At 39.6% G+C, this 22620-nt stretch overlaps 1 protein-coding gene across 2 annotated transcripts in view; it reads right to left on the bottom strand.

Moving 5' to 3' along the window:
* Positions 1-10400: 10400 nt before the first annotated feature.
* The window catches only part of SLC9A7 (solute carrier family 9 member A7), a 67590-nt gene continuing 55370 nt past the window's right edge, over positions 10401-22620 (bottom strand). For both annotated transcript variants that reach the window (XM_002194914.7, XM_012569633.5), the window contains 3 exons: positions 21133-21215; positions 17870-17975; positions 10401-12151 (listed from right to left, as the gene is read on the bottom strand). In XM_002194914.7, coding sequence (XP_002194950.6) covers positions 11903-12151; positions 17870-17975; positions 21133-21215 — 438 coding nt within the window. In that variant the 3' untranslated portion in view covers positions 10401-11902. The remainder of the gene's footprint in view (positions 12152-17869; positions 17976-21132; positions 21216-22620) is intronic.

Raw genomic sequence — 22620 nt, 5'->3', positions numbered from 1 at the left:
TCACTTGCCATGGGTAGAAATCCCAGCTGTGCCAGCAAGTGCAAGATGTAGGACCACCCAGCCCTAGCACTGCCCTCTCTGTGGCTCAGCTGCCTTTAATGCTTTACCATACAGCTGTAAAATGATTAGTCCCTTGTTTATTTATGCACAGGCATGAAACTAGTTTCAGGTGGGCTCTGGATAGGATCTGAAGTGCAGCACTTGTTAAAATAATGGGAAAGGGCTGTGGGAGATCAATCCAAGTACAGCAGAGGCCTCTCTGATGGAAGATTTGAAAACCTTTCCTTGGCTTTTCACAGTCATTTCAGCTGCTGCCTGAGTAGGGGTGACTTGGCTGAATTGTTGTGAGTATTCAACCCACTCTCTTATTTTTCCCCTTTTTTATAAAACCAGTTTAAGAACACTGAATGATACTCATAACTCTTTTTCAAATGGATTTAGAGATTTATAGATGAGAGTGTGGGATATTTGTCACCTGTTTCAAGCTGATTTTAAAACCATTAAGGACAAAGACTTCATCTAGCATTTATTTACTCCATTATGTCTGTATGCCCACTGTTAAAAACTGCTCTCAATAATCTGAATAATTCTTGATTCAGTTTAAACCTGTTACTTCTCTTACTGGATGCAGAAAACAGCCTGCTACCATAGCTCTGTGCTAACCTTTTCTTATCACAAGCCTGTAGCTATAGAATTATTTTTTTTACACAGCAACAACTAGCCTCCCCCTCCCCCAAATACTCAGCTTTCAAGCTTATTCATTTCCAGTTCAGGTCTCCATTTTACAGTTTTTGTTTCAATAAAGCACTTCAGTTTGTTCATCCTTGCATAATGATCAACTTCCATACTCAAGTCCCAGTTCTGCCTTCATGTCCCCAAACCAGATAACCAGATAAATATTTCAGTCATTTATATAGCATCAATTTTTTGCATGAAAAGAGATGCTGTTGCTAACCTGAAAATTGGTTTTGCCTGCTCACAAGATTTTTAATGTGTAAAATGTGAAAACTGCTAGAAAGCAGGACCCAGCCTCAAGCTGCTACAGCAACTGAGGCATTGCTTTAGCATTTATTTCAGTTTTCATCTTTAAATTGTAAATTGGAAACCATATATTCCTATTGACTCTGTAAATTCTTATTAAAATATTTGCTAGTTGACTCTTCTAAGAACTTACAATCAAAGCAGTTGCATTTAGATTGGATGATAATAACTATCTGATATTTCTAAAACTTTGTTCCTTAATAGGAAGGGAGTTAAAATCTTGACAAGCAGGGTAGGTTATGTGTAGCTGCCTTGATAGTTCTGCCCTGGAAAGTGGCCTTACTGCTGCTTTTAGCTCCCTACCAGAGGTTAACATATTGCTAGTAAATCGGTAATGCTACCTATGAAGGAAGCAGCTAGTCAGAAATTTTAAGACTGCATAAACTTGGCGTATTTCTAAACTGAGTTTCAGGTTGCTTGAAGCTGTCAAAGTGTGTCTGGTCATGCCTGTACTTACCAGCTTCACCAATTCCTGCCAGGAGGGATTCCAGTTCTGAGCTCCTGAGGGTTGACCTTGGAGCACTCCTAAGTACGCAGAGAGTAAAAGTTCCTTTATTGGCTACTGAGCAGTGAGTGATGCCACAGTCTTCATAGCAAAAATCCTGTCCTTCAGAAGAGTTAGGCTGTGCCTTTAACAAGCATTATTTTAAAATTCTTTACTAGTGCATGAAAGAAAAGGTCCAGGGATAACTGGGAGAGAAGTCTCTTGTGATCTGTTACAGAATAGCTAGAATAATTTTGAGCTAGACATTTAATTAGTAATTTTTTTCATCTTCTAACGATGCTTTGATCTGGGGAATGCACAAGTAGTCTAGGGCCCTACAGAATAATTCCTGGGACTTATTTCTGAATGCCTGCAGGGCTTCATCACTGCTCTACCCATAAGAAGTTCATTCCAATACTGAGAGGTTTTAAACTAGTGAAGGTAAAAAGCATCCAGGGAAGGTGGTAGTTACTCCTTAATCTAAACCAACTGTAGTATTAGATGTATCTAACTGTAAACAGTAATTTGCATACCTGTAATATCATAAGTACAATTAATACAGAAGGAAGTTTGCATCCTTTGAAATCCTTTACATCCTGACTTGACAGTCATATTCTGTTTACATTTGACCATAATGTTTTAATAGTCAATTCCTTCCTAGTGAAGGGAAATCTGTGGAAATTTGCTGGCATTCCCTTCTCCTCCCTTTCTAAATACCAATGTCCAGGGTAAATCGCATCTTGCCCTGTTTATTTTTCCAGTAGGGTTCTACCAACGTGGGTGTTTCTTGTGCTTGAAGAGACTTTCTCCCATGATCCATTAGCTGAAAGAGCACTATGGAGTCCCCTCTCTTTCACTGCCTGAAGCTGCTCCACACTGCTGCCTCTCTGGGGTCTAACCCCAAATTCCTGCTGTTGGCTGAAAAGCCCAACTGAGCTGGTTTTGGGAAGTTAAGTTTTTCCAGAGCAGCTAGTGTGGGGCTGTGTTTTGGGTTTGTGCTGCAGACAATGTCAATAACACAGGCCTATTTTACTTCTTGCTGAGCAGTGCTTGTACAGAGTCAAGGCCTTTTCTGCTCCTCACTCACCAGAGAGGAGACTGGGGGTGAACAAGGATTGGGAGGTGACAGCTTCCTGGCCTCAGCTGGCCACAGAGGTAACCCACATGATGTGGCCTCATGCTTGGTATGTAATGTTGGGGCAGAAGAAGGGAATGGGAGATATTTGGATGATGTCTTCCCAAGTTACCGTTGTGTGAAATGGGCCCTGCTCTCCTGGAGATGGTTGAACACCTGCCTGCCTGTGGGAAATAGTGAATGAATTGATTTTTCTGCTTTGCTTGTGTGCATAGCTTTTGCTTTCCCTCTTAAACTGTCTTTATCTCAACCCACAAGTTTTCTCCCTTTTTGTCCTTGCAATTCCCTCCCCCATGCTACTGGTGGCGAGTGAGCAGGTAGCTGCATGGCCTCAGTTAACCCGGCTGATGGGGTAAAACCACATCGCTGACCATGGCTACACACAGTTCAAATCCCACTCTTCAGTTAACCCAGCTGGCACTTGGTCTATCAAGGTCAGAGTACCAGGGACTTGGGTGGGATTAGGTGGCTGGAGCTCCACAGCCACATGAAACCCCACAACATCATGGTGCTGGCTACCTCCTGCACCATGGAGGGCACCAGGAAAGCTCTGCTTCCTACTGAGTGCAACTTCTGTTTGCTGTTTGGAAACCTACCACACAAACTCACTGCTGTAATAGAAAGATTTTTTTCTGCTCCAGAAATAATTTTCTGCACAGGAAGACCAATGTAGTGAGAGAAGTGGGGCATAGCAGACCATGGAGAAGCACTTTCTCCTCATTGTAGTGCAAAAACTAAAAGCACTGCTGAGCAGATGAGGGTGGCAGTTCTAGCAAAAGACAGGTCCATTTCAGTACTGCAACTGTTATAGAAAATTTCATGCCATAAACCAAGCTTTTCTCTATAGCTGTGGCTTGTTTTTAATAGTAATTAAAACTGTCTCTAACAAAAGGTGCTTTCAAGATGTCTGTACATTTACCTCAGGTTATGATTCCCTTTTTCAGATTGTATGTAATCATTTAATATTTAAATTAGATTTCTTGTCCCATAACAAGAGAGCAGACATGGTTTTGTTTAAGATTTTTAATAGGGATGGATTTGATAATTTTATTTCATTGATCAAATGTCTCAGGACACATAGTGTATATAGAAATTGTCACATTTTCAAGTGCTACCCTACACAAAAACCAAATGTAAGCTGTCACTTTTTATTCTTCTTAAAATTCATCTTGAAAGGAAAAGAAAACAGCTTCTAACTGCAAAACACACATGGCTTATTTTACTTTAAGTGCTTCTCAGAAATCACTTTGTCTTGGACTGTGGATTAGTTTAGCAGGAATAGTTTTTACTTTGTGAACTCACTCTTGTTTTGGAAAAATAATAGATACCTGAATTAACAAAATTCAGTTTCTTTGAGATTATTGAATTCATTTGTGGGAGAGGTGCCCTAGTCTTGGAACAGAAGCAATGTTAGATTGACAAATACCCTTTATTAAATATGTTTAAGAAAAGACAGAATGGCTGGGGAAAGAAAGAAAGTCTGTGTGAAGAATTTCTGTAGCTCTTCCAGCAGAGTTAAATTCTGATCACCATCTCTTTTCATTATTTCCACTCCTCCTTTTTTTGATTCAGTTCAAATATTCAGCTGATGTTAGCATACTGAAAAATTACTTTCTGTATATGATGGGATAATGCAAGACAAAGCAGACTCTCCCCCGGTATCTTTGCCAAAGCTCCACCTCACGTCCTCAGAGGACTGGCAAAGCCACCCACACATCACTGCTCTGGACAGCACGGGTGAGCAGCTCCCATACTGGATCTACAGTGCCACAGATGGTTTGTGAGTTTGGCTTCAGCTCTCAGCATTGTCTTTTTAATCACTCCTGCTGTCTTCTGAACACTAACCAGGATGATTCCAAGCTCTTTCTGACAGACAAGCAGCTATTTTATAGTCTGTTGCACTTGTAGGCACACATAAAACTGGAAATGCTTTACACTAAGCACAACACCCCATTTTACAATCAACCTGGGGTTCCAAAATTAGCCGAATATTCCTCACATTTTTCACTTTCCTATGATTTCCCTTTCCAGATCCAGCCCTATAAATCTCTAGATGACAGTGCTAGTAACTTCTCTCCATTGTGAAAACTGGTGAAAAGATAAGAAACAGAACAGAGAATTAATGGTCTGTTATTAATCCTCATAGAGTCATCTTCCTAGAGTGACTAAGAGAGCACGAGCCAAGGCTTTTTGAGAAAGAACTTCCCAAATATTTCCTAAAATTAAGTATATTATCCAGACCTCATTTGTCTGCATGATCATTCACTCTTTTTAACAACAGATTTAGAAATTATAACACTTCTCTATCCCAGCTATGTTGATGTAAATCTATATTTATTTATCTACCTAATGTTTCCTTTTTGTTGTACCTTGCAATCCTTCCTAGGGTGGAGATGCTCCAAGGTGGAAACCATTAATTAGATTTTAAGGAAGGGAATTGTAAATCAATTCTGTACTGTGAGAAGAGAGCTGAGTTGCTGGCTTTGCCTTGAGGAAAGACCTGACAGTATCAGCCTTTTTCACTTCCAAGATAAAATACAAAGTTCATGTGTATCGCAAATGTGTCAAGCCACAGTAGGTTTTGCATTACTATCAGCTAAAGAAGAAAAGACATATTTCTGATGACTACAAATTACAACTATGATTATTTGTTCTAGTGCAGCCAATGATGTAACTCAATGTGAAACAACGAACTCCACAAAAGCTACCACCACCTTGTACCTGCTACTTCCCAGTGACTCCAAGGTCTATTTGACGTATGGAAGTAATAAGAAATTGAAAGGTGATGCTGATCTAGAACAGTAACACCATTTTCATACCTTACCTGAAACTTCCTGACAGAGCTGGCGTTCCAAGCAGCACTAACATTTCTGCTCTTGAGAATAGAATGCTTGGGTGAAGCCTCAATCAAGAGACTCAAAGCTGAAGTTACTGCAGTATCTCGTCCACATGAATGAAAGTTTAGCCAAGCTTGTACACAAGCCAGCCAGTGGCAGAAAGCCCAGCAAATGTTTATTCCCCATTGTCCACTGCTACTATCCTCACAACATCAAGACCTTTCACAGTATTTTGCTTTCTCTCTCCTCCCCACTCACTGTTGTATTTAAATGATAATTCCTTGCCATTTTAATTCTTTAAGATACTGAGCTTCCAAACTAGGACTTGGAGGCCTGCACAGTGTTGGTGTGCTGAAGACCAAGAAACCAAGCCCTGGTAGTGAAGAGAGCTGCTGTTCTCCTTACATCCTTACTGCTTCAGTGCAAATATTGAAAGGACAGCTGTCGTGTAGCTGACAACACGAAGACGATGTGTCAGGGAATACAGGACTGTATTCCACCTCTACTAGCCTCTGCTTGTAGAATTACTTCAGCATTGTTAAAAGACATTTGGTGCAGTAGCACCCAGTTTCTTGTACACAAGTGTTTATCTCTTGGAAGGATAGGGCTAAAGATATATAACAGCCCGCCCTAACAGCAGTTGGACCACACCCAGTTTGAATTTATCATACCATTCAGGCCTCAAGGGAACTGAACCACCAAAGGTTTTGGACAGACTATCTACCACAGCAGTCCTAGTGAGGACAGCGTGATATGCTTTGGATACCTAGTGCATTTTTATGTTTGAAGTAACTCTAAGACACCTCCTGAAACCTTACTGATATGTTTATATCATAAATGACAAAAATGGCAAACTGAAAATTCAGGTTAAATGCTGCTTCTGATTTTGAGCATTATGAACAGACCAAAACTAATTAACAGGCAACCTGTAGCAGTTGGCCTGTAACTGCAAAGGCAAGGCACAGCATCCGGTCTCCCTTAAAGGAAGGAAGCAAATTTGGAACATCCTTAGATGGCTTACATTCTCTTTGCTCCACCAGAACCAGCTATGGGTCATGTGATTTTACCTCTCTTTCTTTACTTCCAATATCCCAAACTTAAATCAGACAAACTTACCTCAAGTGACCCCATGTGCTGGAAGTTATTTCACAACAGCTATTACTAATCAGCTGACGTGATCCAGAATGCCTTCTGGTGTTCTGCTTTCTGGTATTAATCTGTGTCAACATCAAGACATTCAAGCCAAGCAATTTAGGACTGAAATTCAAAATCAGGAAGTGGAGGATAACCTCCCTGATTAAACTAAAGTCTGGAAACAAAAGTCATAAATATATTACAACGTGGAGCTGCATGACCTACTTCTCCCTGCTTCAGTAATAACAACTTCAGAGATTTTACTAGTTAAAAAATAAATCCAATTCATTTCTCGTAGCCCAAAGTTAAGTATTTTAACATTGCAGCAAAAACCTTCTAAGTTGGGCATTCATTTTCTCTGAGGGAATGCAAATCTGGAGGCTTTTTTTTTCAATTAGAAGCAGGAAAGCAACCTTTAATTGCAGCATTTCAAATTATTGCAATTTAATTAATCCAATTTGCATAAGTTAGCAGTGTAGCATAGCTTTGAAATTGCACTCCGGCACCAAAGTGAAGTCTGACTATTCTGCCTCCCTCTCTCCTTTTTTAAAATCTATCCCTAATGTGTTTATATGTGACATTTTCAAGCTCCAAAAGAATAAAAAACTGCACGAAATGAGCCTTCATAAAATTAAACTAAAAATTATTATGTTAATAAAAGCTAGAACTAACCCAAATATTTTTAATTTTCTAGGACAAAGATTGCTGCTCCCTTGCATGCACCAATAAAAATCCTTCCTGGCTCTGTACTACTGCACGAGAACCTGAGGGAAGCGCTGGCTTTACCCATGGCAAAATAGTAGGTGTTCAATAAGCCAGGGCTTCTCTCCCTCCCTGCACATATCTTTCTCCACCAGCAAGTTCCCTGATAGAGACAGTGCAGGCAACTAATAAAGTCTTTTATTCCAGTATAAATTATAATGAGCTGTTTCACCCATTTAACATTCAGTCCCTAGATAAATCTTCAAACCCAATGGCATTTTGGATGTCAGCAAGTCCATGTGGGGCAGTGCGAAATAGATTATTATAAAAAAAGTACCAGAGGAAGAGTGAATAAAGCAGCCAAACCAGATAGATCATTTTATTACCTGAAAATCTGAACTGATTCTAATGTTCAATTGCTTTGTTGCAACTGTTTAATTTCCATAACAAAAACTTATTTAAATTCTAAGTATCAAATGAAGATATGAAATGTCATTTGAGTCTGCAACACTGATTCAAATATTAGATAAGCATTTGCATCCTGTTTGTATTACGTGCATGTTCATAAGGCTCCTCCATGTTTATCACACTAATGCTACCTTAAGAACTGCTCTCAATATTACTATAGGCATTTTAGAATCAAGAAAACACAGTGGTGAGGTGACTGTAAAAAATTGTTCAAAGTTACTTTCCTTACTCTGGAGTAGAAGCAAGTCAGTGCTACCCTGTGAAAGCCTTTCATTTTGTGATCAGTTAGAATGGGGTGGTTTTATTGCTTTTGCATTATCCCACAGCCCTTGTTTTAGATAAGGTATGCAGAAGGCAACATAACTTCTCAGCATTTAGGACTGCAAGATTAAGAATAGCAATTGTTTACAGCGCTGTTCCCACAGTAGAGCTGCCTGTTTAAACCATTTCCTGGCTTTGTAATTCACTGTTTCCTCCGCACTTTCCTCCTCTTTCACTTTGCAGGCTTATTTCTTCTGGCAGTTATTTTTCAGAATGGCACTCCCAAAAATTCAGACCAAGAAATATTTGTGGTTTTCCCCTGCACCATATTAAGCTCTTCCCTAAACCTTGGGAAGCAAGACCCTGCTTCTGCATTGAAAATAAGGTTTGCATGGGCTGCTTCTTACAAAGAGTGTTTTCCAATATAGGGATATTTCAGTTTCTTAATCTATGTGATTTTGACCAATTAATGTGTTCAACCTAGTCAGCAGCTTTTACCTACTTTCTGCAAGTCTAATTATGACCAAGACTGTTCATAGCCAGTCCAGGGTATTTTCTGGCTGCTTTTCTCCTGGATGGTCTGTGTCTCCTAGTCATGGGTTGTCTTCCTTTTCTTCTAAAGTTTCAGTGGATCATGAGTTCAGTAATTTTGGAGAGGAATACTCCCTGCTTATGCATCTATAACTTCTCTGGTTTCTCCCCCAGAAAGGTCCTCCCCCAAATGTTAAAGAAAAGCATATGAAGTTCAAGCTTGAGAGTATCCAAATTCCATTCCCACACTTGTGCAGAAGCAGACACCATGTCTGCCAAAGCTGAGGTCGAGCATGTTATTCCAGGGAGCTGCTTTAGAGTTAAAAGAAACACTGAACCTTTCTTTGAAAGGCATGTGAAGCATATTAGTTCTTATGGTTTTACTGTCCAGAATAAAAGACATTCTGCTGACTAATACTGTCTAAAGAAAGACTCAATTTGGAGTTAAATTGGTATTATACATGAAGGACCATGTCAATCTTATTATAAAGATGAAAATCACAGAATCTGGCCTCCTAAGTAGCATGAGCAGCTCACAATATCTGTTAAGGTTGCTAGAATTCCTACTGTGAGAGCTTTCCCTCCCCCCCCCAGGGGTAAAACATAGCAGCCATTATTTCATTAATAATAGATGTCTTTTTAACCTTTGCTATTTACTAGCATCAAATCAGCTCTTCGGCAGTTCAGCAAAAAAAAGAATTATTTTGTCTCCTTCAGTTAAAATTCCTTTAGTCCTTTCCCCAAAGGCAATTCCTTCATTGTAAAAGTAAATACATTTTTTTCATCTTTTCTTAGGTCAGAAAACATGCATCCTTGGAATAGGGCTAGACTTGGTCAAGTACCAAGTATGTGATACGTCACCCTTGTTCAGGCTTATCAGAAAAGCCAGTTTACATTGCATAGTAGACATGTAGCAGAGAGTGTAAACACACTTGTCACAGTGCTCCTCCTTTCTGATAACTGGAGACCGAGGATCAGAGCTGCTCCTGGAGCCGGCGTCAGCAGCACTTGGAGCACCTCTCACGGAAAGTACCCTGGAAATTCCAGTGTTGGGCCCCTGTTTGTAGCACTGCTCTTGGCGGTCACAGGATCTGCTCATGGCTCTTCACTTTAACTGATGAACTGCCTGTGCTCCCAGGGAAGTGAAGGGAATTGGCCTTTTTTTGCAAAACACATGCAGGCCTGAAAAGGAGTTGTTTTGCTCAGTGATCTGCATCAGGGTTTGTTACTCTGCACCATTTAAGAGCAAAGCTCCCTCATTGCAGTCTACAACTTCCTCATGAGGGGAAAAGGAGGGGCTCTGGTCTCTTCTCTCTGGTGAGCAGTGACAGAGCCCAGGGAATGGCCTGAAGTTGTGTCAGGGGACTTTTAGGTTGGATATTAGAAAAATAACCTTTTTATATCAGAACACCAGAGGGTGGCTGGGCACTGGAACAGCTCCCCAGGGCAGTGGTCACAGCACCAGCCTGACAGAGTTCAAGAAGCATTTGGACAACGCTCTCAGGCACCAGGTGTGACCCTTAGGGATGGTGCTATGCAGGGCCAGGAGTTGGACTTGATAGTCCTTGTGTGTCCCTTCCAACTGGGAATATTCTGCAATTCTATATTGGTCTTACAATTCTTCCACAAAAACACTCCTGGTTTCCTTGTGTTTTTTCTTAATAATGTGAGACAGTCATTATAGATCAATACCCTTTATAAATTTACCTTGGAGAGACAGACAGGGAGGTAGATCATTGATTAGAGAACACATTTGAAAGAAAGCAGACTAGACAACACAACTGCAAAGTTCTTCTGCAGCAGGAAGTTCACGTACTGAGGTTAGCCCAATAAGTTTAATAGTTAAGGAAAAACAGAGTGGGTATTTACTCACACACAATTTTATGAGAGGAACAACTGAAATGACAGCAAGAAAAACACACTTTTTGGACAAACTGATATTACATCACGTTAGTGGGCCACAAACTCTTTAAAAAAATAAATCTTTTGAGACATGAGAATGAAATCACATTTTAGCATGCTTTAAATAGCTGAAAGGCTCTTCAAAGCATACATTTTCAGCTATTGGCAAAGACAATGATTATCTCCTCATCTGGAAATTAAAAAGCATTTAGCAATAAGTTAAAGCTAGCCTACATGTAAGTGGGCTAAATACTAGTCAGAGATTTTTCCCTTTTCACATTTAAGATGATACTACAGTTTATCACTTCTGTAGCTTATATGCTGTTGTGCAATGCCCCACTGAAGTTTCACATCTACTCTGCAAAAGAGAATAAGGGTAAACAGCTTCTTTTAGGATAGTCACAAATGGTAAAAACAGTAGTATTTGTTTGTCTGTTTTAATTAGATGTTTGCTGTTTATCACACACAAGAACTGTAAGCAGAGTCCATGAATTCTTCTGAGAAATATGAAACCTCCTGGTTCCATGCAAGTCCAATACTGCCTCTCTCTCTCTCTCTGTATTTCTCTCCTCCTCCTATCTGCAGTTTTCCCCAGCAAAAGTTTCCAACTATCTTCATATGGAAGAAAATTTTACTTCATGACTGCTACCCGAGAGAGCCTGGCTCCAGGCTCACGTTGGCTTCAGGTACATCTTAAACCACAGGAAGCTGGATGTTTTCTTTTGAGGCACTAGAAGTTAGGCTAAGAGTAATAGTCAAGTTGCCCAAAGCTAAAGGGACAAGTAGCTTTCATTGCCTTCCTATTTAAACAGCCGGCCAGCAAAGAAATCTTATTTTCCATTTTTTTCCCTGAAATAGATTAAGTACATTTTGCAGTAACAGATTACCCAGTCTTTCATTCACACATCTGTAACCCTAATGTTTACTGTCCCATTTCACTTGAGTTTCCTCAGCCTCACGAGAGAAGTTAACCATGGATCTCTTCACATTCAGATACGCACACAATCTTTTTTGTCTCTTAATAATTGTCAAATTTGTACTTGTCCTTTCACATTCTCAAGCTAAGCCAAGACAAGCTTGGTTCTATGACAACATTTTCAAGTATCTCTCTTCAGAGAGAGCTGCTGCAGCTGAACAAGACAATTGCAGCATGCTAGTTATACTTGGATTTGATAAGCAGTTGGAAAGAGGAGAATAACCAGTTTTCTCATTTGTCTGTTTTCAGACATATGGAAAACCCCACTGTCAGCATCTTCAGTAAAAAATAGGTGACATCTTCAGACCCCAGTAAAACCACTTATGTGTGTTAACTTGTTTAAATAAACACCCCCACCTCAAGTGACACAGCGGCCTGCAGTCTTCCTTGATCCATTCACAGAGCAAGAATTATTTTTACTGAGTCAGTAATCATGCATTGTATTCCAGAGGAAATACTAGCCGGGTACCCCTGCTTGTAACTTCATGATCTGCTGCTCCTAAATCACGTTCCAGTGCTTCCTCTGAACTACTTTTTGTTCTCCTGCTGTCAAGGTTAGTGGTAGCTGTATGGGGGCCAGAAGAACCATTTGCGGTTATTGTTGTATCACCATATGTCACAGTAAGGTCACCATCATTCAGAATAAAATCAGAATCCTCTTCTCGGAGCTGTTCCTGATTCTGAAAAAAAAAAAAAAAAGAAAAAAGAAAAATCTCTATACAGTGCACAGCACCTTTCTTTGCTCAGAACATAACAGAAGAATTAACCTACAAGTCAATACAGAAGAGATAAGGTTCCACCTTAAGAAATGTTAAAAATAGCCTTGAACCCAGTGTTTGTAAATCAGCTTACTGTTCCCTGTATAACTACTGCTACTGGGGAGAGATGAGAGGGAGCTGAAGCCAAGAACTAGGTTATGGAACAGGTGACCCAGGATTTAGTAGCACTGGAAGGACACCAGAAGTACAAGAGATGAGTGGTACATATTGGGTTTTGCATGACAATTTAGAGGGCAGTACACGAGGATCAAGCATAGTTGAGCCACTTACACACAGAGTTGCATCTGTTGCTAATTAGTCAAATTCATAAGTAAACTTTTCATGCAAGTCAATAAGAACTCAGAAAGTCCAAAATCTCAATATTCAAGGATTCCGCAACACTTTTTTGTTACACATCAAGAACTAACAATATTTTTTTCAAACTATCTCCTTACTTTTGCCTATTACTAAATAAAGAATTACTTGACCTAGTTCTTCAGAATGCTTCTGAGCCATAAAGGATGGATACAACAAAATGCTTGTTTCATAGTTTTGTAACTAGTTCTGATGTGTTTTCTTCTCAAAATCATTTAAGAAAGTGGCTCACAAAACCCTGTGAATTTATTTTGGCAGAGATGGGATGAAATATTTAGTCAGGGAATAGAAATTGCCAAAGCATAATAAAGCACTTCATTTCTCTATCACAACATAATACAACAACAATTGTACCGTGTTCCACTCCTGTTTAACGTGGTAAAGGGCAAAATAGCTGAATTGGTCAGCAAATGGGCTTTCTTCATATCTGAAGAAAATTCTAATTACTGCTATAAGCTTGCTTTTTTGCAACTGAAAGCAATTATTTCCCCACATGAATGGCTCTGTACGGCTTAGCAGGAGCTAAAATGTGTATTGCTGTTCCCTCGGTAGGCTGGACACGGATCGGGCTACGTTCTCAAAATACATTATTTTCTTGCACTGCGGCAAAGGAAGGGGGGCACAGGCCATGTGAGATGGGATGTCTGTGCTCAACGTGAACAGAAATCTCTGCCTCTACTGCAGAACAGGAGTTCAGGGCACTGGAGATTGAAAATGCTGATTAACCTGTCCATGATGAAAAATGCAGCTCCTGGCTAAATAAAACTTCCTGGGAAAGCTTCCTGTCATTATGTCAGAAAGATAATCAGACAAAATGAAGCTGCAAAAGCCTCTAGATGATCCAGAATATATAACTAACGAGGACTAGAAGAGGTGTCAGGAGTTTGCCAAAATCAACGAAAGAAATGGTGCGCTTCGGTGCTGTGTGCAAGACAAGCTCTACTTTGAAGGAATGCTAATTTCTTAGAACCTTTATGGCATCCAAATTTATCATTGCTTTTTTGTGACAGGGTTAGTCTGATAGAGAGCACTGTTCTCAAAGAGCAAATATGGGTTAGGACGCTTGCTTTTTTGATCACAAAGAAAACACTGACCAACTGGCACCATCTTAAATAGGAAAAAAAAGGGGGAGAAATTAAGGGATTCAGCTATAATTGACAGAAACAGCTTTTGAAATCTTTTAGTTGCAAAAGAAAAAGGAAGTCTGACGTACAAGACGAAAATGATTAAAAGAGTCACAAAATAATCAGTTTAAGAAAATCTGTGATCTGTATATATATTGTTTTGAAGAAGAGGCATTCAAATAAGGATGAAAATCAGAAAAATGAGCAAGAAGCAGGAAGTTTGTGACTGTTGACTGATTATGTTTTAAAAAGTTGAAGAAGCTGCTAAGGTCTGTCACACATTCCCCTTCATGGTTTTTGCCCTTGGAGAAGCACCAGGGAGGGAAAGGCAGAGTTAACAGAGCACCAGAAGGTATGGCTGTACCGGGGCCACGTGTGAAGTGGCTGCAGCAAGCTCCCAAAGCACCTCCTGTCTCCACAATGCTATTGAACAGTGAACCCTTGCAGCCACCTATCAGATAAGAAACTGTAAGAACACACTACACCTGAGCTTCCCCAAAAGCTGAGGAGCCCTTGGAAGCATGATACTGAAAGAGAGGGTCAAAGGCTTTGTAATATATGGCAAGTACTGACTCAGTCTTACTTGTTTTGTCCCAGGCTGCACTTACATGTGCCTAAACATGATCAGTTCCAGAGAAAACACTGAGCTTTCTCTCAAGGTAGTGAACAAAAACTGCCTTGTAGAAGCCAAGGTCCACTTATTTGTCTCTGTTCTGAAACTGCAAGCAGCATGTATTTTATTTCCTATATTTCCCCAGAGAACACCCACGAAAAATCTCATGTACTATACAGTTTTACTATGTTTGCAAACAAAGAGGATGGGTAAATAAACCTATCTTGCTTCATGCAGCACAAACAATTCATTCAAGAAAGACAGGAAACATATCCAAATAGATCCACAGAGACTTGAAATACTCCCAAGAATAACCCCAAACAGGCCTCTGTAATCCTCTACAGTTCTGTAGGAAAAGCTTCAATTCACTCAGAAAACACAGGCCTGAACGACACTACTGAACCTGACACACTACAATGGCTAAAGACTGAATCCAAAACTCTGCAAAAGCCTGAATTCTGCTTTGATGTGCTGACCATAACCTTGAGGGACTTCTCTACAGTACTTCTCTACTTCTCTCTGTGGTGAAAGCTGTTCCTGCTCCTAAGAATACATACTGGAGATGGTTTTTGTTATAAAAGCTTATTTAAAAGGAGTTACTGCTTACAAAGCCAGTCTTTATTGCCTCCTAAGACAATGTTAAAAAAAAGTACAAGCAAAGTACGATGCATGTGCAAAGTGGTGGCAGTCACCACAAATGCTGTTGCTGAGCACAACACAGGCACCACAGATAACAGAACTTGCATTAGAAGTTACTTATCTTGTGGCTCCAAAACGAAAGCATTGAGCACCATGCATGCGAAATATATTCCAATTTAAACCTGATGCTTCATTTAGTTTCTCTCTTTCTCAGCTGAATTTAAATTCACCAAGGAAACTAAGTAATTTTTGCTATGAAGCTACAACCACTAAGGAGGGGGAAGCCTGGCTGAACAGTTTTCTTACCCATTTTGAGAGTTCTCTCCTCCAAAGATTGCAAATCAAGTTTATTCACTGGGCTTGCATATTTATAAATGACTTCAATTCCTTCTAGTCTCATACCAAGTTGTCATACTGTATATGTGCAATAAATATATATTTTTTAAAGTGTGGAAGAGCCCTGAAACAAACAACAACAAAAAAGTATCCCCAGGAGGGCTTCTTTCAACTGGAATAAATGACTGATAGAACAGAAAATTACTAAAAATTTCAAAGGACATTTCAAGAGGAAAAGCAAAATAGGTGATCTACATCAGTTTGGGATAAGCTGGAAAGCCCTGCCAACTGGTCAGGCGCCGAAGATAACACCAGAAGAGAAAAACAGTGATTAAAATTGTAACTTTCAAAATTTAACTGCTAACAGCAGCAACTTTTCATGCTTTAAATTCCAACTTGTCTGTCTGGGTGGGAAACAGCCTAGTGGCACAGCCTTAAAGCAGTGGGAGAATGTCAACAAGGAACAGTAACATCATCTCTGGAAATAATCCACTGTATCTCACCCCTGTGGGCTGACTCAGAGCCCTACACATACTCCATGCAAATTGAGGCTTAGAGGACACGATCTCATGCTGAGGTATAAGTTGTGGGTGGGCTGCATTGGAGGATTATTTGACTTTCAGACTTCTGAACCCCCCTTTGGCATTTAATTAAAAATACCTACTCCCACTTGTGGAAGTGAGAGTGAATTCTAAGTAAGGTTGTGATAAAGTCAGAGAAGAAAAAAAAAACTAAAACAACAAAAGCTAAAAATGATCTACAAATATACAGTCAGCATAGCCACATACTTATTGCTTTCTTCTCTACATAGATATCATAACTCAGACATGCACCTGGAATGAGATCCAAGATTTAACACTTGTTTGGAAAACATATTTCACAGCTATGGTATACTTTATTAAGTATTTACAGACTTTTTTTTTTCTTGTTTAACTGACAATCTTCAGTCTTTAATTCTCACAGGTGTACCATTTATTTTTCCTGGAAATACATCAGAAAAGCACTATTCCAAGCAGTTTCTGTCCCCATAAAGACATGGCTGTCTCTGTTGCTTCACCTGCATTTAACAGAAAGGCGAAAGATTCCGTAACTTATAAACCAGTAATGAGATGTCATTGCCAAGTGCTGTAGCAAAGTCAGCCATGTAAAGAAACAAAAAGACACAAAGCAACTGCAAGGCTCAGAAATATTGAAAAGAAGCTAGAAATAAAACTTCAAAATCATATTCTTTCCTATGACAAATGCAGCACTGCACTGAAAAGGAACAGGAAGGGGAATACAATAGGAAAGTTCCATATTATACACCTTAATAAAGTATACAACCTAACAAGCCTTTTTAATGAAGTTAATGTCCTGTGTGTACCACTGAGCCAATCCATTGAATAATAAGTTTCCATATCTGGTGGTAGCCAACAATGCTGAGTAATGAGGGGAAAAAAAGAAAAAAAGAAGAAAAAGAGCCAACTATAAGAGCAAATGAGAGTCAAAGCTTGCATATTCATTCTGGTTAGATCCTCAGTTACTGGACAACTACTCTGATAAGATCATACAAAGACAGACTATGGGTAGTGCACAAGTGGGCTAATTGGTCTGATGGATGCCTTCCAATCTCAACATGGTTAAGACCTTCAATGCCATTGCAAAGATGGGAACTAGGCCAATGTCTTGTATTACTATAGTTCCAAATGGGCAACAGGTACCTCAAAGTTCTTTGAAATTTTTCTATCAGGTATAAGTAAGATGCTAATGATACGCAGAAAGAAATTTAGAGAAAGATTGCAATGCTGCAAGTAGAATTCATAACTCTCTAGGAAAGGATTAATAGACAACTTGTCCAAGACTGCTTGAGCATCGTGATATTAATATCCCAGAGAACCTGCAAATTTGAGATGTCCCACATGGTACTATGGTTCTATTTACAAGCAGTTTATGAAAAGCTGTAGATATTAGAAACACTGTACAGTAAGAATGACAAGTATCAGGGTCCTACAAGACTAATATGAGAATAGAGCAGAAATTATTGCAAGACACGTCTGTAAAGACGGTATGGTGATCTGCTAGACTGAGATAAGCAATTGATTAATGGTTTCTGAAACCTGATCTCAAATTTTGCAGTGGAAACAATGCAGGGAAGAGCTACCAGGTTTTTTTTTTCCAGCTGGGTAAATGTGTCAATGACATCTCCAAGGAGAGCTCAAAGTTTAGCAGTAACAGGCAAAGAATCCTGTCCAAAAGCCTTGAGAAAGTACTGAAAATTTTGAAGTGATTCACTGAATTGGGTTATTGATTAGGCCTGTAATTTCCCCATATCCTTAAATGTTATTTTTCTAAAGTAGTATTTGAACAATAAGATAATTCCTGATCTCAAACAACAGAAGCTTTTGCCTCAGGGGAGACAGTCTTAAATATTTTCTGCCTAGGAAAACCAGGACTTTCTTGCAGTATGTCTATCAGACCAGCTGAAACCAGGACATTACCTAAAAAGAAAAAACACCAATTTGCTGAAGTTTAAGTAAAAAGAAAAACTAAGAGGTATTGAATTGTTCTACTTACATCATAAACCTGGGGACTTGTCAGACAGCGGGCTATCAGGCCACACCAGCTGGGCAGCGTTGTGGTCAATGGAGGGCCACTGTGAGTGAGAATTGGCTTTAAATAACTTCAGTAGTTAAGGAAAACACACCAGTGCTCAAAAACCACTATTGAAAATAAAAAGACAATTGTACATAAATGTAGTTCTATGACATGCAATACTTGCACATAAAGCACCCTCCCAACATTTTCCCCTTATTGTTTCAAGGCAGGTTCTTCACTCACTAATCTTCTGCAAGGACTACTAGCTAACTTTCTTCTTACAAATTTCAAGCAGTTGCAATGTTTCCAGCTTCCATGCTCTCAAGTAAAAAGGAGAAAGCAAAGGTGTTTTAGTGTTGAAATATCCAAGGGTGTTTCTGCTCTGAAGATGGGAGCATGGTGTCAAGGTTGCAAGCTATGGGCAGCAAATGTCCTAGGTGTGGCTTAATACAGGGAAATACAGAAATTCTGTCCATTAAATGTCCTCAAAGCAATATAGCCACTTATCTGCTGGTTACTGAGCCACAGAGGTGCAGCCAGAGATACTACCCTGGTAATACTCACAGACATTTCTCCAGTGCACATATATTTACCACACGGTGCCAGAAAGGCAAAGGGAAAACTGTATGAACCATGTACCACAGTGTCAAAGGAAAGCAGTGAGGAATGACACTGAGGGGACATGGGTGTGGGAAAGTGTCTTTAGTCCTATTTTACAGGTCTGTGCCCTGGTAAATCCACACTTTTCACATGAGTACTCCACACTGATCATATGCCTGAAAAAAAATACCCAAGATTCAAAATATACGTCTCTGTTAAAAAGCAGCATATTGATCTTGACTAGTGCATTAATAAATCAATTTTATTTTAAATTCAAATATATAAGTTGCAGGTATTCTAGTTAATTTCTTAGGCCTCTAAGCACAGCGATAATAAAGTCCATTTGTTAATATAACAGTTTCCCTCCCAACCATTAAGATTCTTAGGGCAAAGGGGCTGTTTTAGCAGAGCTATCCCTTCCCTTTAGCAGAGCCTGGCACAGCTGTTTACTCCAGAGGAGTTATGTTTCCTCCTTTCCTCCTTCACTAAGAGTGTGGTTACACCCATTCCTGGAAAGAAACAAGCTCTTCGCCCTTGCACTAACCCAGGCTCCACGCTGCCCTGTGCCAGACAGGCAGCAACTCAGCCGTGAAAAAACAAGCCCAGTTGAAGACCTATCTGCTACTTCATCAAACTTGCAGTTTTCTCCCTGTTTGACAGTTGTGGGTGAGCCCAGGGAACAGCCCACAACATTAAGTGAACTCTGTATTCCACAGGAATGAAGTTCCCACTCATCCATGCGTACAGAGCTCCGCAGGCAATAGTGAGCTCTGGAGCACACTTTTCCGTCACTTGCTTACATATTTTTCAAGTTAAGCTCTCTTGCAAAGAGTGAATTTTGAGAGAATCTGCCTTTCTAACCAGAAATCAAGTGAATGCACCAGCAAAAAAAAAACAACCAAAAAAAACATAGACATGGATATAGAGGTGGCAATTCTAAAGATCATCCCATCTGTACAGTTTGAGCCCACCCAGCCAATGCTTATCTGAATGCCTTCTTCCAACAGAAGGAGCAGACTTTTATCGCTACATACAGTAAGACAGTTCTGCCTCTCAGTGTCAGTTTCCTTGGCACAAACTTCACAGAAACTTTTCCTAAATATTGTTAGTCATCACTGGGAAAAAAAAAAAAAATGCACTGTCAAGATCCTTTAAGTTTCTGTGAAACAGGTAGTTAGGCTGTCATTTCCCCCAGGCACTCCCCCCGCCTTTGCTGCAGCTGCTAGGGAGGGATGTTCTCTGCAAGCGTCAGCTGAGGGAAGTCAGCATTGCCAACTACTCCTTTCATTGGGCACATCCCTTTTGTAAAGGCAAGGGAAGAGGACAGCTCTGCTTCCTTCTTAAAAAGACAAAAAAGAAGCAGTCAGCCACAGCCAGATCCTTTCATGCTTTTAACACGGAAGTCTCCCTATTTTTTTTTTTTTTAATAATAAAAATTGACCTTGAGGCACTTTGAGGTCAGTCACTAGAAGAGTTAACTTGGAATTATGAACATTTATGAGTATTTAAAATAGCACATACGCTCCCTTCTGTGCTTTGGGTCAGTACTACTGCATCTGAAAGCATTGGTCACAAACAGATTTATCCCAAAAATGCAAGTGCTATTAGGATCCAAACATTTTTAACATACTAGCTAGGTTTGCCTGGGTGTGAAAGCCTCATGCACAAGGCATGGAAGGAAGCTACTGTGCTACAACCAGCCCAGCAATCTCTCACCAATCAAAGGCCAAGACCCCAGTGAAAAAACTCACATGTGAGCTACAAGAACATTAGGGCCCTGTCTCTGGTCAGTGTGTATATTTAGCTGCCCCAGAAATTACTAGGAATTCAGTATTGAAATTTTGGGTTTTTAGGTGTAAGTGACTTGCCATGGCCACAAGATTATCTTTGCCATTTTCTGCTAAGTGACTCTAAGCTGTTGAGGAGGAGCAGCTGTGACATACTCAATGTGTCATAATTAATAACATACTATTAAGTTAAGTAGATTAAAAAAACCCCCAAACCCACAAGCATGAAATACAGGACAGCTACACAAAAGTTACTCAGAATCTTAAACAAGGTTATCTAAATAGTATAATAATAGCTTCAGAAAGGTTGTTCAGTACTATATACACTCAGAGACGCTCTGCTTTAACACCCATAGTACCTTCTGGATATACTTAAGGAGATCAGCTGGATCTCATGTAGATTTTTAGTTCCAGAACTTCCTCTTTAGGAATCAACCACAGATTTTGGGACTTCATCACAAAAGCAGATGGCTCTAGAGAAATGAGTTGAGGCTTAGATATGTACAATGAACGGGAAAACTAGTTTGTGCTATTAGCATCATTGAAAAGAAGCACAGATTAATAGAACAAATTAGAGGTCCTGAAATAGTTAATTGTCTGTCTTATTCTTTAGGAAGGTACTTCATCTCTGACTGGCTTCTGTCCTCCAGCAAGTGTCACACACCCTACATTAGGGAAAGGAAAAGTCTGCTGAGCCAGTGAGTTCAGCTTCAGTTCTGTGCCTTGAGCCTGTCAAATACTTGAGAGAGTCAAACAGAAGAAAGATCAAGTTCTTAAGGCTACATATGGGTACATGGAAAGGGAAAAAGTGAACATTTCATGCCTTGTAACTAGGCTGTGTTTTCAAAAGGATACTTATGATCAAAGCTATACCACAGCCTGAAGAGCCAAGCGCTTTCCTGCTTTGTCCTGTTCCTTTGTGCAGAATCTTGGCCATCCTAAAAGTAAGATAAAAACCATATTCAATTATTTCAGGCAGAAAAACACAGAACAATATACTCTAATAATTCGTAATATAATGTCTTGTCAAAAAAAGAAAAAAAAGCCAAATTACTTCAATACTGTACTTGAAATACAGAAGAAATCTGTTTAGAGACTTGCTAATACTGAGTTTACCTTCCCTAGAAAGACCAGAAAGAACTGCAGAGAGCCAGGCTTTCTTCATTGCACTCAAGTTACCTTAACAACTCCACTACCACCAAGTTCCCTGGAGCCTAAAATCTTTTCTTGCTGTTAGTCTAGTAACAGATATAGAAATAACTTCCAAACTGATAAATAAGCCTCATTGATATTCCAAGACTGATACCTATTCATTGCTTAGTTGGCTTCCTTAACTCTAGGTCTAGGTCTACGTTTGATGGTTTTTTCTTAAGCATATTGCTTCCTTGGAAGAACAAGTGAAATTACCATATCTGATAAATTCTCAGAAATCTGATGAAATACATCACATTCAAAAGAAATGTGCTTAACAGAGAATCCATATAAAGATCACAATTGCGGGAGGTCATGCAAATCTCCGAAATGATGGATCAACCTTCAAAGGGCTAACAGTGTTAAATGTAATCTCTTACCTAGCTGTGCTGCAAATGATCACACCAGCTGGTCTGCAGCTGCATTTGTTTTAACTTTTGTTACAGTTTAGGGTTTGAGTGCTTTGCTTTGTGTTTTTGTTTTGTTGTTTGCTGTTCAGATTTGGGGGGGAGGGGTGTTTATGGCCAGAGGCCAAAATTAAACACAGGAAAACAAATGAATGCCTTGTATGAATCTTCCAAACTACTGGAAAAGGGCAAGACAGGATTACATTGCATATGTCTGACCTGCAAAAAATTCATTATCCACCAAGAGTTAAACCAAATAAATTTTCACTCCCTCCCCTTCCCAAATGATATATTTTCTTTAACTGTGACATACTGCTAATGTTGGCTTGGTGAAAGAAAGATGAATCCAAAGGGAGCTGACTAATGGACTACATTAGCAATGCAATGCACAGCTAAAGAGGGACACAAATGGGTAAGTTTTTTATGTTTACATGGGAAAAAGCAAACATGATATTTCCATAGCAGACACTGAATGAGAACAGAATACCCATGCTCTGTTCCCATTACAGCAATTCCTCAATTACTGAGGACAATCTTAGTCTGAACTGGACAAAGCCATCTTTCCATGATACTGCTTCATATATAAGAATATATGCAGTAATTGTGGCTGTAAAAGCTCTTTTGAGGTCTGGACTTCTGGTTACTTCCAGATAGTTACAAAACAAAGTTCACCCTTACTTGCAGCCAACTCCACCATTTCAGCATCTATTTTGTGTGCTGGACACAGGCTTTTACAAAGAACATA

Source organism: Taeniopygia guttata, chromosome 1, assembly GCF_048771995.1.
Source record: "Taeniopygia guttata chromosome 1, bTaeGut7.mat, whole genome shotgun sequence".
NCBI classification, from domain to species: domain Eukaryota; kingdom Metazoa; phylum Chordata; class Aves; order Passeriformes; family Estrildidae; genus Taeniopygia; species Taeniopygia guttata.
Note: the sequence above shows the minus strand (reverse complement) of the source record. Positions and strands in the feature narration are given on the sequence as shown.